The sequence below is a fragment of the Nyctereutes procyonoides genome, unplaced genomic scaffold (genome assembly GCF_905146905.1).
Source record: "Nyctereutes procyonoides isolate TBG_1078 unplaced genomic scaffold, NYPRO_anot_genome, whole genome shotgun sequence".
In the NCBI taxonomy this organism is placed as follows: Eukaryota; Metazoa; Chordata; class Mammalia; order Carnivora; family Canidae; genus Nyctereutes; species Nyctereutes procyonoides.
The window spans coordinates 17,736,923-17,753,015 of NW_026575049.1; the positions used below are offsets into that span (position 1 = coordinate 17,736,923).

At 46.4% G+C, this 16,093-nt stretch overlaps 1 protein-coding gene across 9 annotated transcripts in view; it reads right to left on the reverse strand.

Moving 5' to 3' along the window:
* The window catches only part of PPP6R2 (protein phosphatase 6 regulatory subunit 2), a 79,601-nt gene that overhangs the window by 25,274 nt on the left and 38,234 nt on the right, over positions 1-16,093 (reverse strand). For 8 of the 9 annotated variants that reach the window (XM_055328270.1, XM_055328268.1, XM_055328261.1 and 5 more), the window contains 2 exons: positions 15,534-15,776; positions 572-758 (listed from right to left, as the gene is read on the reverse strand). In XM_055328270.1, coding sequence (XP_055184245.1) covers positions 572-758; positions 15,534-15,760 — 414 coding nt within the window. In that variant the 5' untranslated portion in view covers positions 15,761-15,776. Of the gene's footprint in view, positions 1-571; positions 782-15,533; positions 15,777-16,093 lie in introns of those variants that run through there. The other variant, XM_055328271.1, reaches the window with a different exon arrangement.

Consider the following 16,093-nt stretch of genomic DNA (forward strand, 5'->3'; position numbering starts at 1 on the left):
AGCACTACACTACATGCCTTTTTTCTGTGTCTCCGTACCAGTATGGGTGGTGCTGAAGCATGAGTAAGGCAGGAGCAGGAATGACCTCCAAGAAGACCATGCTCCAGCTAATGAAGCGATTTCACTATTTTTACAGAAACTTAATGCTACAAATTTTCTTTTATTTTCTTTGAAACAATAAGTGTCCAAGACACATACATACCTGCCACCCCAACAGAGAATCAGACCTTAGAAGGTGGACATCCTAAGAACCTGCCGTGATGCAGCCCTATCCCTATACCTCATGCCTGTGACTCGTCGGGACAAGTCAAGCAAGCCTGGTTTGGAGTCCTGTACAGCCCTCAGGGATGGCAGGAAGAACTGCTTATTCCTAAGCAGCCAGCAGATATACCTTCAGGAAGTCACTTTCCAACTCACATGTCAGTAGCCTACACTGAGGACCATGGAACAGTCAGAAACCCCGTCCCCCTGACCCTAATGGTATGGGTTGCACAGTGATCGCTGACAGCAAGCTGTACGAGCATCACCAGGCCAGCCACCCCAAACCACACCAGCCTGACAGAGTATTTACCTGTTCAGTTTTTCTTGCAATGAGATTGCCAATGGTCTTGCTGAAAAAACTGGCAAGCAGAGGATTGAGAGGCGGCTCATGGTCCAAGAAATCGTAAAGAAGGTTCAGCAAAGTCTCATCCCCTCCCAGTCTGTCGTTGATCTGTGGCACATCACATGTCAGCAGCTCGCAGGCTGTGTTTGGATACCTAAGAGGGCACAAGGCAAGCAACTGGAGGTGAAATTAGACTTCTTCAGCTCTCAGGAAGCTGCTCAGATGACCAGCCTCCCAAGAAGCAGGTCCACGGGTCAGACCAAAACACTCACAGACCTTGAATGGAGTGAAAACATGAATATCCTTGACCCACTACCATTTTTGACTACTACCAGCTCCACGTTTTTAACATAAATTTTTCTTGCTCCTCGTACCCTAAACTATAATATTTCACATTTTCTGACTCTATTGCATTCTCTAAATAACCCTCCTCAGTCTTTTGGCTTCTCTCAAATCTCTGTCCACATACCACAGGTCTTTTCCCTCCTGTGACCATATGGTTAGTGACACCAAGTCCATTATGTGCACCCTCCCTTCTCCATGCCCTTCCTGTCACTGTACACCAACCCAAGCTTGGATCTAGGCTAAAGAAATGTCACATCAGCAGATTACATATGATGCAATACCAGTTATGAGGTGTTACACAGACTAATTATTATTAAGAAATACCAATATAAGAACACAGGAGCAAGATGACAGAGGAGTAAGAGATCTTAGTTTCATCTAGTCCTAGGAATTCAGCTAGATAGATATCAAATCATTCTGAACACCTGCAAACTCACCTGGAGATTTAAGAAAAGAATTGCTACAACTCTACAAATAGAAAAGCAATGGGTTTCTGCAAGGTGGGGGGTGCGGAGAAGAGAATCCCAGACGATTACGGGAAGAGGAACTGGGGGGGGGGGGGGGCGGGAGCCTCCGACCGCGGCACCAGAAGGCCCAGAGCAGTGGAGCACAAAATCTGAACTTTTCCAAGTCTGCTCCAGGGAGGGACGTCCCTGCCTGAAAGGTGCTCAGTCAGCCAAGGGGGTGAAACCCTGGGCAGGAGACAGCGTGGTGTCGGGACCGCCACGGCCACAGGAGGCCAGGGCGCGAGGGCGGCCGAGTCCGGGCAGTGGACCGGGAAGCTGGCTGCGATCCGCGCGCCTGGGCGGGCTCAGGGCGGCCAGGAAGCACGAAGCACGGGTGGCACTGCAGGCAACTCTCCGAGCAGGGGCCCAGGGGGCAGCAGGACGACGGCGAGACCCGTCACCTCCCTCCGAGGAGTGGCCTGGGTTCACACCACAGCAGTCTGAAGGGTTTGGAGACTCAAAACGGGGCCGCGTGCCCGACACCGAGATGCTCGAGCCCAGGGTGGGTGAGCAGAGCGCGGACTGGGACCAGGGAGACCGGGGAGACCGATGTTCCCCGATGGCGCGGTCAGGAGCGGGGCCTTGGGCTGCCGGCTCTGGGGCTGGAGGTTGGAGGCCACCCCCTTTCACTCTCATCCTCTAGAGCTGCGTGGAAAGCCTTCAGGAAACAGAAGCCCCATAGAGCAACCCCGAGCTGACTTAGTCTGGCCCCCTGGCAAGGGTGGTGCCATCCTGTCCCCTGCCCCGACACTTCAGAATATACGCCATAGCCCGTCCCCCAGAACACCAGCAAGAACACCCAGCCAAGCCCAAGGTTACGGGTCACCGAGAGCTTCAAACCTCCAGAGCTAGGGGAATAGTGTACACAATTCATGGGTTTTACCCCACTGTTCTTTTTTTTTTTTTTTAATTTTTTTAATTTATTTATTTATGATAGTCACACAGAGAGAGAGAAAGAGAGAGGCAGAGACACAGGCAGAGGGAGAAGCAGGCTCCATGCACTGGGAGCCCGATGTGGGATTCGATCCCGGGTCTCCAGGATCGCGCCCTGGGCCAAAGGCAGGCGCCAAACCGCTGCGCCACCCAGGGATCCCAACCCCACTGTTCTTTAATCTTACAATTTTAATGTTTATCTTCCCTCTTGTATCCAATTTCTTATTTTATCAACTATTTTAAAAATATTTTTTAATTTTCATTTTTACAGTTACATACATTGTATTTAATTTTATTTTTGTGTATATATGTTGTTCCTTCTTTACAATTTTTGGATGCAGTTTCTTATAACAAGTAGACCAAAATACACCCAGAATCTAGTGCATATGATATTTTGTTACTCTTCTTCTTTTCTTGGGGGGGAGGGTGTTAAAATCTTTCTAAATTTTCATCTTTACAGTTACATTCCATCCATTTAATGTATTTCATTTTTGTGTATATATCTTTTTCTTTCTTTACAACTTTGGGATGTAGTTTGTTCTAACAAAATGAACAAAATACACTCAGGATACAGTGTATTGTTCTGTTTTGATCATGATCAACTATCTGTTCATATCCCTTCTTTTTCTTTTTTTTTCTCTTTTAATTTTTATTTTTACAGTTACATGCTATCCTTTCATGGTATTTAATTTTATTTTTGTACATATGTAAGCTGTTCTTTCTTTACAAATTTGGGATCCAGTTTTTTCTTTTTTTTTTTTTTAATTTTACTTATTTGTGAGAGAAAGAGAGCAAGAGAGAGTACAAGCAGGGGGAGAGGCAAAGGGAGAAAGATAAGCAGATGCTCTGCTGAGCAGGGAGCCTGATGTGGGCTTGATCCCAGGACCCTGAGATCATGACCTAAGTCAAAGGTGGACGCCCAACTGACTGAGCCACCGAGGCATCCTGAAATCTAGTTTTCTAACAAAAAAACTAAAGTACACACAGGATCCAGTGTATGGCCCTGGTCTGTACACCTGTCTGATCATATTATTTATTTTATTTTATTTTTCAGTTTCAGGACTCTTCTGATTTTTTTAGTGTATACTTCTCTGGGGTGCTTGTTCCCTTTTTAGTATTTTGTTCTCTTGTTCATCTACTCTTCTCTGGATAGAATGACAAGACGGAAAAATTCACCTCAAAAAATATAACAAGAGGCAGTACTGACTGTCAGGCAACGAATCAGTACAGATATAAGTAAGATATCGGAACTGGAGTTCAGAATAATGATTATAAATATACTAGCTGGGATTGAAAGAAGTATAGAAGACACTAGAGAATCCCTTTCTGAAGAATGAAAGAGTTAAGATCTAATCAAGTTGAAGTAAAAAAGGTTATTAACGAGATGCAATAAAAAATGCAGGATCCAATTGCTAGGATAAATGAGGCAGAAGAGAGAATCCATGATATGGAAGACAAAATAATGGAGAATAAACAAGCTTGGGAAAAGAGAGATAACTACTGGATCACAAGGGGAGAATTCGAGAGATGAGTGATATCGTAAACCAAAACAATATTAGAATAATTGGGATCCCAGAAGAGGAAAGGGGTGGGGAGAAGGTATTCTGGAGGAAATTACAGCTGAGGACTTCTCTAATCTGGAAAAGGAAACAGGCATCCAAGTCCAGAAGGCACAGAAAACCCACCTCAAAATCTATAAAAATAGGTCAACACCCTGACTATAATAGTAACACCTGCAAATCTCGGGAACAAAGAGAAAATCCTGAAAGCAGCTCAAGACAAGAGGTCCAGAATCTACAAGGGTAGAAACATTAGATTGGTAGCAGACCTCTCCACAGAGACCTGGCAGGCCAGAGAGGACTGGCATGATATATTCACAGTGCTAAATTAGAAAAATATGCAGCCAAGAATACTTTATCCAGCTAGGACATCAGTCAAAACAGGAGAGATTAAGAAGGTTCCAGGACAAACAGAAACTAAAAGAAGTTGTGATCACCAAACCAGCTCTACAAGAAATATTACAAGGGATCCTTTGAGTGAAGAGAGCCCAAAAGTAACATAGACCAGAAAGGAACAGAGACGATCTACAGACACAGTAACTTTGTAGGTAATAAAATGGCACTACATTTGTATCTTTCAATAGTTACTCCAAATGTAAATGGGCTAAATGTTCCAATCAAAAGACACAGCGTATCAGATTGGATAAAAAGCAAGACCCATGGATATGCTGTCTGCAAGAGATTCGTTTTAGACCCCAAGACACCTCCAGATTGAAAATCAGGGGGTGAAAAACTATTTCTCATGTTAATGGACATCAAAAGAGAGCTGAGGTGGCAATCTTATATTAGACAAATTAGATTTCAAACTAAAGACTGTAGGAAGTGATGAGGAAGGACGTTACAACATAATTAAACAGTCTACCCAACAAGAGGATCTAACAATTGTAAATAGTTATGCTCCTAACATGAGAGCAGCCAATTTTATCAGCCAATTAATAACAAAATTAAAGAAACACATTGATAATAATACAATAATACTAGGGGACTTTAATACCCCACTCACTGCAATGGACAGATCATCTAAGCAGAAGATCAGTGAGGAAACAAAGGCTTTGAACGACATACTGGACCAGATGGACCTCACAGTTATATTCAGAACATTCCATCCTGAAGCAGCAGAATAGGCATTCTTCTCAAGTGCACATGGAATATTCTCCAGAATAGATCACACACCGGGTCACAAATCAGGTCTCAATCAATACCAAAAGACTGTGATCATTCCCTGCCTATTTCTGGACCACAATGCTTTGAAACTGGAACTCAATCACAAGAGGAAATTTGGAAAGAACTCAAATACATGGAGGCTAAAGAGCATCCTACTAAAGAATGAATGGGTCAACCAGGAAATTAAAGAATGATTTTAAAAATTCATGGAAACAAATGAAAATGAAAACACAACTTTTCAAGGAGCCCAGGTGGCTCAGCGGTTTAGCACCGCCTTCAGCCCAGGGCGTGATCCTGGAGACCTGGGATCAAGTCCCACATCGGGCTCCCTACATGGAGCCTGCTTCTCCCTCTGCTTGTGTCTCTGCCTTTCTCTCTGTGTGTGTCTCTCATGAATAAATAAAAATCTTAAAAAAGAAAAGAAAACACAACTTTCCAAAATCTCTGGGATGCAGCAAAGGTAATCCTAGGAGGGAAGTAGATAACAGAAGGCTTTCTCAAGAAACAAGAACAGCAAAAAAAAAAGCCCAAATCCAGAGGAGAATAAAATTAATAAAGATTAGAGAAGAAATTGATGAAAAGAAACCAAAAGAACAGGAGGACAGATCAATGAAACTATCAGCTGGTTCTTTGAAAAAATTAGTAAGATTGACAAACCCCTGGCCAGACTTACCAAAAAGAAAAGATAACGGACCCAAATAAATAAAATCAGGAACGAAAGAGGAGAAATCAGTGGGAAATATCAGAAAGGGAGACAGAACATGAAAGACTCCTAACTATGGGAAACGAACTAGGGGTGGTGGAAGGGGAGGTGGGCGGGGGGTGGGGGGTGACTGGGTGACAGGCACTGAGGTGGGCACTTGACGGGATGAGCACTGGGTGTTATTCTATATGTTGGCAAACTGAACACCAATAAAAAATAAATTTATAAAAAAAAAAAAGAAAGAAAGAGGAAAAATCACAACCAGCACCAAAGAAATACAATTTTAAGAACATATTTTGAGCAACTATATGCCAACAAACCAGGCAATCTGGAACAAATGGATGCGTTCCTAGAGATGTATAAACTACCAAGACTGAAACAGGAAGGCATAGAAAACCTGAACAGACCCATAACCAGCAAGGAAAGTGAAGCTGTAATCAAAAATCTCCCAACAAAGAGTCCAAGGCCAGATGGCTTTCCAGGGGAATTCTACGGAACATTTTTTTTTTTTTAATTTATGATAGTCACACAGAAAGAGAGAGAGAGGCAGAGACATAGGCAGAGGGAGAAGCAGGCTCCATGCACCGGGAACCCGATGTGGGACTCGATCCTGGGTCTCCAGGATCGTGCCCTGGGCCAAAGGCAGGCGCTAAACCGCTGCGCCACCCAGGGATCCCTCTACTGAACATTTAAAGAAGAATTAATACCTATTCTTCTAAAGCTGTTTCAAGAAACAGAAATGGAAGGAAAACTTCCAAATTCTTTCTATGAGAGCAGTATTATCTTGATCCTCAAACCAAAGAATTACAGAACAATATCCCTGATAAACAGGGATGCCAAAATTCTCACCAAAATACTAGCCAATACGATCCAACAGTACATTAAAGGGATTATTCACCATGATCAAGTGAGATTTATTCCTGGGCTGCAAGGGTGGTTCAATATTAACAAATCAATTACATTACACTAATAAAAGAAAGGACAAGAACCATGTGATCCTCTCAAGAGATGCAAAAAAAATGCATTTATAGCATCCTTTCTTGATTAAAACTCCTCACAGAGTAGGGCTAGAAGAAACATACCTCAACATCATAAAAGCCATATATGAAAAGCCCATAGCAAGTATGGGCTTTTCCCCTAAGGTCAGGAACACAACTGGGATGTCCACTCTCACTGCTGCTCAACACCGTACCAGAAGTCTTAGTCTCAGCAATCAAACAACAAAAAGAAATAAAAGGCATCTGAATCGCAAAGAAGGGTCAAACTCTCACTCTTCACAGATGACATCACAAACTATGAGAAAAACCCAAAGAATTCATTCCAACATTGCTAGAACTTGTATAGGAATTAAGCAAAATGACAGGATATAAAATCAATGCACAGAAATCAGTTGCATTTCTATACACTAACAATGAGACAGAAGAAAGAGAAATTAAGGAGTCAGTATCCTTTACAACTGCACCCAAAACTGTAAGATACCTAGGAACAAACCTAACCAAAGAGGCAAAAGATCTATACTCAGAAAATCATAGAACACTCATGAAAGAAACTGAGGAAGACACAATGAAATGGAAAAATGTTCCATACTCATGCACTGGAAGAACAAATATTATTAAAATGTCTATGCTACCCAGAGCAATCAATACATTCAATACAACCCCTACCAAAATACCACTGATGTTTTTCACAGAGCTGGGAAAAATAATCCTAAAATTGTATAGAACCAGAGAAGATCCTGAGTAGCTAAAGGAATGTTGAAAAAGAAAAAGAGAACTGGTGGCATCACAATTCTGAGTTTTAAGCTCTATTACAAAGCTGTAATCATCAAGATAGCACAGTACTGGCACAAAAACAGACGCACAGATCCATGGAACAGAACAGAGAACCCAGAAATGGACCCTCATCTCTATAGAGGGTCCAGAAATGGACTCCTCAACTCCAGAGATCAACTAATCTTTGACAAAGCAGGAAAGAATATCCAATCAAAAAAGGGCAGTGTCTTCAATGAATGGTGTGGGGAAAATTGGACAGGCACGTGCAGAAGAATGAAACTGGACCATTTCCTCACACCATACACAAAAATAGACTCAACATGGATGAAAGACCTAAATGTGAGACAGGAATCCATCAAAATCCTAGAGAATACAAGCAGCAACCTCTGTGGCCTCGGCCACTGCAACTTTTTACTAGACATGTCTCCAAAGACAAGGGAAACAAAGGCAAAAATGAACTACTGAGACTTCAAGATTAAAAAGCTTTTACACAGCAAAGCAAAGAGTCAACAAAACTACAAGACAACCTAAGGATTGGGAGATATTTGCAAATTGACATATCAGATAAAGGGCTAGTATCCAAAATCCATAAAGAATTTATCAAACTCGGGGATCCCTGGGTGGCGCAGCGGTTTGGCGCCTGCCTTTGGCCCAGGGCGCGATCCTGGAGACCCGGGATCGAATCCCTTGTCGGGCTCCCGGTGCATGGAGCCTGCTTCTCCCTCTGCCTGTGTCTCTGTCTCTGTCTCTCTCTGTGACTATCATAAATAAATAAAATTTTAAAAAATAATAAAAAAAAGAATTTATCAAACTCAACACCTAAAGAATACAATCAAGACATGGGCAGAAGACATGAACAGACAGTTCTCCAAAGAAGATAAACATATGGCCAAGAGACACGTGAAAAAATGCTCCATATCACTTGGCATCAGAGAAATACAAATCAAAACCACAATGAGATACCACCTCACACCAGGAGAATGGCTAAAATTAACAAGTCAGGAAATGGCAGATGTTGATAAGGATGCAGAGAAAGGGGAGTCCTCTTGTACTATTGGTGGGAATGCAAGCTGGTGCAACCACTCTGGAAAACAGTGTGGAGGGTCTTCAAAAGGTTGAAAGAGACTTACCCTACCACCCAGCAATTGCACTACTGGGTGTTTACCCCATGGATACAAATGTATCTTTGACTTACTGAAAGGGACACCTGCACCCCAATGTTCATAGCAGTAATGTCCACAAGAGTCAAACTGTGGAAAGAACCCAGATGTCCACTGACAGATGAATGGATAAAGAAGATGTGGTGTATATATACAGTGACTACTCAGCCATCAAGAAAAATGAAATCTTACCACTTGCAATGACATGGATGGAACTATAGGATATTACACTGAGCAAAATAGGTCAATCCAAGAAAGATAATTATCATGTGATCTCACTCATATGTGGAATTTAGGAAACGAAACAGGATCATGGGGGAAGAGAAGAAAAAATAAGACAAAATCAGAGAGGAAACCAAACCACAGAAACTTTATTTATTTTTTATTTATTTATTTATTTTTTTCAGAAACTTTTTTTAAATTTTATTTATTTGACACAGAGAGAGTGAGCACAAGCACGGAGAGCGGCAGGCAGAGGGAAGGGAAGAAGCAGACTCTCTGCTGAGCAGAGACTCCGATGAGTGGCTCAATCCCGTAACCCTGAGATCAGGACCCTTTGAGCCAAGGGCAGACGCTTAACTGAGCCACCCAGGCGCCCCCATAAGAAACTCTTTTTTTAAAAAATTTTTTTTTTATTTATTTATGATAGTCACACACACACACACAGAGAGAGAGGCAGAGACACAGGCAGAGGGAGAAACAGGCTCCATGCACCGGGAGCCCGACATGGGACTCGATCCCGGGTCTCCAGGATCGCGCCCTGGGCCAAAGGCAGGCGCCAAATCGCTGTGCCACCCAGGGATCCCCCCATAAGAAACTCTTAATCAAAGGAAACAAACTGAGTGCTGCTGGACGGGAGGGGGTGATGGGACAGGGCAACTGGGTGATGGACATTAAGGAGGGCACATGATGTAAGGAGCATATTATATAAAACTGATGAGTCACTGACCTCTACCTCTGAAACTAATAAAAAGGAAAAAAAAAGAAATACCAATATACATAAATGATGTACTATTCATTTGATAAAAATGGTCAGATACAAAATCTTCTTCATCCCATCACATGTAACCCCATGACATTACTCTGTTCCCTGCCTTACCATCTGATAGACACAGGGTCACTGCCATTGCCTCTGGGACTGGCACATCTACCCAACAACCTGCTGCAACCAGGACAGAGCCCACATCAGCAAGGCCATTAACAATACCTGGTGCCGGAGTGCCGGGGTGGCTGTCAGCCAAGCATCCGACTCTTGGTTTCAACCTAGGTCATGATCTTGGGGTCACGGGATCAAGTCCTGCATTGGGCTCTGCACTCAGCAGGGAGTCTGCTGGAGATTCTCTCCCTCTTCCCCTCCCCCTGCTCTCTCTTGCTCTCTAAGATAAATAAGTAAGTCTTAAAAACAATAACAGCAGCAATGCCTGGTGCCACATCCAGGTCCATCTGGGAATGTAGGTGAGGGTGACCGGGGCCAGAGCAGATAGGAAGGTGGTGGGATTGCCTCAGTAGGGCTGACTCCCCTAGAGCACAGCTGGTCCTACACAGGACAAGCTATGCAGCTTCAGGCACATTTCTTAACCTCTCTGTGTCTGGGCTTTCTCATCTGAACATGGAGGTGCAAGTGCCCAGCCTCCCTACAAGGCTGTGCATAAAACAGAGCAGGGCCCAGCACACAGTAAGCCCTGGGTCAAGTTGGGCCACTATGACCCTCCTGCTCCTGGCAGCCACCGGCACAGGCCCTAACACAGGCCTACACCAAGGTGGTCACTGTGAACGGTCTACAGAGGCCTGGGTTTGAGAGAGTCTAGAGAAAACAGCAGAGCATGGCAGCCCACTGAATGTGGAAGGGGGAAGAAACCAAGAAATCTAGGTCTGACTACAGGACAGGTGTTTCTCATCAGCTCAGAGCCGAGAAAGCACCTTCTTGGGCTTAAATAAACAGTGCTAGGTGGGGAGGCTGGGTGCGAGGGACCTGGTGCATTCACAAAGACGTGGCCCAGTTAAATATGCAGGCCCAGGCCAGGAGAGGGGGCAATGAGAGGAGTAGCCAGTGCCCACTTCATGGGACGGTTACAAGAATCAAATGAGTCATCTCAGCACCATGGATGGTGAAACCAGCATGGCGGAAAACGTGCACTAGCCAGGGGCAGGTGGTCAGGGAAGGCCTGCTCAGTGTACGGCAGGAGGGCCAGGTCAGCGACCCTGAAGGCACAGCAAGGCCCTACACCACACAGGTAGGGAAGTGTGCACCAGACTCCAAACAACAAGGGAAGACGTATGGATGGTAGAAAAGAATCAAGACCCAGAGAAAAGTACAGACTATTCCTTCAGAAAACGCTTCCAGAGCACATGAAAAGGTGCCCGTCTGGTTTCCACACACAAGCAAACATGCACGATGAGCTCTAAGGCACTGACCCTCGGTAGAAGGACCGAGGTTTTCTTTATTGGTGTTTTATAATTATTCTTCAAAAAAATAGGCACTGCTTTAGTAGGTTCTAAAATTTACACAAGGAACAGGAATTCCAGTTAAACAGGGCAGATCAAACTTCCGGGCTTGTTACCATTCCCTCTCAAACTCCTACTCAAATGATGCAAAGGAAAGAAGAAAAGAGAAATGGAAATGACTCCTAGCAAGGCCCAGAGCGCTGGTGTGGCCACAGAGGGAGCACCAACTGGAAAGCACCCTAGAGAGGCCTGGACACAGAGGCAGTGGCTTCCAGGCGGGGCGGAAGGCCTGGTTCAGGAGCGCTGTGGGCTTCCTATCCCCCGAATTTCAAGTACACGGGACTCAGAAGTTATAACCTGGAAAACTGGAAAAGGTAGAGGAGAGGAGTTCTTAACTCAGGGACGTCGGGCACAGCTGAGAGACTGATGGGACGCTGTCCAGAAACAGGGGGCCGGGTAAAAACACATGGGTGCCTGCAGCCCCTCTTCCTGACTCAGGGTCCTCATCGCACAGCCAGGAGCAGGGAGGATTATTTTCTGGAGACACTGTAGGACAGAAAGAAATGTCAACCAGTCATCATCTAACCAAATGGCTAGCTATCCGTCGCCCATGCGGAAGTACGGTGAGCAAGTCCCCCTTAGGCCCCAAACTCCGCACAGACCTTAGTCACAGTCCCTTAGACCTTCTTTTTTGGAAGGAACATAAGGGCTGACCAAATAAACAACCACCAGAAGACAAGGCATGCAGAGCAATGACAGAGAGTATGGAGCACAGAAGGAAAGTACCAGAAACACTGTCCCAACACAGAGTGGCCACGCGCAAGACATGCAGGTCCAGGGTTAAAATATCTGACAAGAAAGATCTCTCCAGTTAAATGATAAAAAGTTTTAAAAATCAATAAAAGGAGAGGAAGAGAGGATGTGAAGAAGCCTCTCAGATGCAGAACAAAAAGGCAAAGACAGAGCAGAAAGGAGGAGAGCATGAAGTGGGGCGGCTTACACGTGACTACAAGTGTCAGGAAGAGGCTACCAGAATGGAGAAGATTGTTAGAGAAGCTCTACAGAAGTTTCCCTGTGTGGAAAGCCATGAACGCATATGCCGAAAGGGCCCGGGGGTACGTACCCAACCAGTGCCAATAAGCCCGGACATGTGTCTCTATGGCACGAATATGGAAATACTGTTTGCAGCGGAGCCCTCACTCTGAAACCCCTCGGGAACTCCCTGTCCTGCCCCCGGGGGGCCCTCACATTACAGGGGGACTCCAGGACGATGGGACCAGATGAGGGCCGAGCACCCCCTGGACAAGACAGAACCTGGGGGGTCCTGTTACAACCCACATGTCGGCAGCAAGGCCAGGACGACGAGCCAACCATGGAGTCTTCTGAAGCACAAAGACTGGTGTCCGTGCAGAGTCCATGCCAGACGGCATTTCCAACAAGCATGAAAGGAGACCGATGCACTGTAGACACCCCCTCACACGGTCCTCCTCAGGAAGCTACTAGAGACTAGACTCCCCACAGGAAGGAAGCCCAAGGCGATGGTGATGAGGTCCTGGGACATGGAAGGAAGGTGGGCCCAGGGTTATCAGAGTGAGGATAGAGGGAACCCCTCTGCCCCCCGGACACTTCCCTCTGTGCCAAGACTCACTGCCCACACCCCCGGGTGGTCACTGGGGCAACTGGGCTCAGCCCTTCTTCCTGCTCTGACCTGTGGCACCACAGGACAGAAAGGACACCGATCCTGCCCCAGCCCTATCTTCTGCTAGGGAGCACTTGTAACTCTGCGACCTGGATCACGGAAGCCCATGGCCAGAGCTATAAACCACACTCTCCCAGGCACTTTTCAAGTAACTGCAATGCTGTCTTGGGGTCTGTCTGCTGACTCTTTCGTCTTCTTCCTCCAATGGCTAAGAACTCAGCAGGCAAACTGGACAGGGACCTCCAGAGAAAGACCAGGACCTCCTCGTGGCTCCCAGGCTGGACCAGCCCCGGGCTGCAGCACAGAGCCCTCACTGCCTGGAGCAGCCTCTGGCTGTAAGTAGGACCTCAAACCACCCAGGGGCAGCTTCTCTGAAACAGGCATGGTTCAAGTGCATCCTCCACCTTTGGGAAGAGTCTCCCCATCACCCAGCCTGCAGTCATGCTGCCTGAAGTAACTAGTTAGACTGCTCAGAGCCCTCTCCTCAAAGGCATGAAGGCCAGGCCAGCAAGGTGGGCAATAGCCCTGAGTGGAGCAGCACAGGGGGTGGTTCCAGTAAATCAAGTCCATACTCACTCACTCACTCACTCACTCACTCACGTAGTCTGCGGTGGCTTTTACACCAGCACAGCAGAGTTGAGGAACCACCACACATCCACTGGCCTGCAAGATTTCCTGCCTGACCTTTCAGAGACAGTGTGCTGACTCCTGGTCTACATACCTGCTGTATCCTCCCCATCTTTAAAGATTTTATTTATTTATGTATTTATTTATTTATTTGAAAGACAGCACAAGCAGGGGAAGAGCAGAGAGCCCAATGCAGGGCTCGATCCAAGGACCCTGGGGATCATGACCTGAGCCGAAGGTAGATGCTCAACCAATTGAGCGCCCCTTAAAAATAATCTTGACTCTACTTCTTTCTTGTCTACCTCATCTATCCATCCATCCTATTCCTTTTCTCAAAAAAGAATCTTTGATTTACCTTTAATTAAAATCAAATTAATTTTTTAAATTAACATTTTTAACTTGTGACATGCATGCATGCAGTTCAATGGGGCTCATGAAGAGGGGCAGCCTCTTGCCTCCTGTGTCCTTGCTCAGCCCATGTTCATCCTCAGCTCTGTGGTTACCTTCATGTTTCTAAGTAAATACAGATGTACTTCTTCATTTGTCACCGTCCATGTGACAGACGATGGGAGATGAAGACAGAGCTCTCCTGTCATCCAGCCCTCAACCTCACTCTGTAAAATCTCACACTTCTTAGTCAAACCCAGGGCCTATGCTTACCTCGTGTGAACATGCAGACACCGTCCACAGCCGAGCTGAGCGGTTCGCTCCACTTACATCTACTTACTTATGTGAGTCCCTCCGAGGTGAAGTTCTTTCACTGCTAGGTTTGCTTGGCCTCATGTTCATCCACTACTACTTTATCCCAAACTGTCTGACAATGAACACGAACCTCTCCTGGCTCTGAAGCCACTCTGGGATCCCCTCTGCCCAGATCCAGAACTGCTCCCACCCCAGCTCCCTGTCCTGTCACCAATGCTTTCTATGCAGGGAGACAATGTAAGTTATCACCAAACAGGACACATTTGGAGTGAGAGGGCAAAAGGGATGAGGGCCATCCACAGTGATGCTGAGACAAGGGGCAGTGAGCAGGCATGTCCGGTGCACGATGGCTTCTATCTGACCTTTCACCATGGCCCTAACCCACAGGCTCCTCCACCAGCAAGTTCCCACCTCCATCTAAGGCTCTCTTCTAGCAGCATTGACACGGCTCCCCGGGGAGAGGTCGTGAGCGACCCCCGTAAATGGGTGTCCCTTAATCAACTGTCCCCTGCCACAGGCACTTCTCATCGCCCTCTCTGGCTTTCTTTTCCTTCTAAGACAAAGGTCAACGAAAGCTTCTGTAAAGATGTAGAGAGTAAATATTTTAGACAGTATGTTGTAACTCTGCCCTTGTAATCACTGAAGGCTGAGTGTGGCTGCCTTCCAACAAGACTTATTCGTGGGCAAGTGAAATGTGAATCGGATATCAATTTCGTGGGTAACAAAGCATTACTCCTTTGATTTTTTACAATCATTTAAAAACATGAAACTATTCTTAGCCTGCAGGCCACACAAAGATAGGACTTGACCTGTGGGCCATCATCAGCCAGCCCTGTTCTAAGACTTGACCACTGCAGTCTGGCACTCGATGGACACAGGAGCACCTAAGGGCTGCCCTGTGTGCCCCTGTTCCTGTGTCACTGGTGCCAGGCGCCACTGTTCCCCTCGTTCACACTCTGTCCTCATCCCAAGTCCCAGCCACATCACCACTTCCCTTCTGTCACGGCCTAACATCCTAGCCAATTGATGAATGGAACATTTCAGGAAAAACTGTGAGAATGGTCAGTACCACTGATGACATGGCCTGTTTCCTCTGATCCCAAGACCCCACAGTGAGGCAGTTCCCATGGCCAAGAGGTCAGATGCTGCCCATCCCTCCTGATAGGCCACGTCCCCAGGCTGGGGCCTGCTTCCCGCTGGGGTGCAGCGGGAATTCCTGCCAGAAGCCCTGGCTCTAGCCATCCTCAAGCAGCACCCAGCACCTCCCTGCAGCCCTGCCCAGCTCTGGGCCCCGGTCACAGCCTCAGTACATACTTGAAGCGGACCTTCTCGTCCATGTCCAGGGGCGGGTCCTGTGTAATGAGGCTCACCAGCTCCTCCATACACTGTTGCCTGCAGAGGAAGCCCAGCAGTTTCTGGTTCTGAGCCTTGCACTCCTGCAGGATATCATCTTCATCCATCAACTCTCTCAGTGTCACATCCTCCCTGTCCAGCAGCTTGTCAACGTGAGACGTGGTATTCAAGTCAAACTTCCAGAACATGATGACGGCCACGAAGCTGCAAGCAAAGATATGAGGGGTCACTTCTCCCACCATCAGCAAGTCTACACCAAAGTCCAGGAAGTCCATCCCCAGCCCATGCCGGTGCTGGAGGCTGTTCTCCCGAGGAACGGTCTCGACAGAGCTCTCCAGAGCTCTAAAAACTGCGGCTCTAAAAACTCGCAGGGACTTCCCAGCTCCTCCGCAGTGCAGGACCTGTGCCTTCTCTCAGTTCCCTCTGCCTGACCCACCTTGCCTGTTCTCCTTTCCCATCATGCTGGATTCACCTCCAGGGTTCTCACTGGCTCCCTGGCTCCCATGTCTTCCACATGTCAG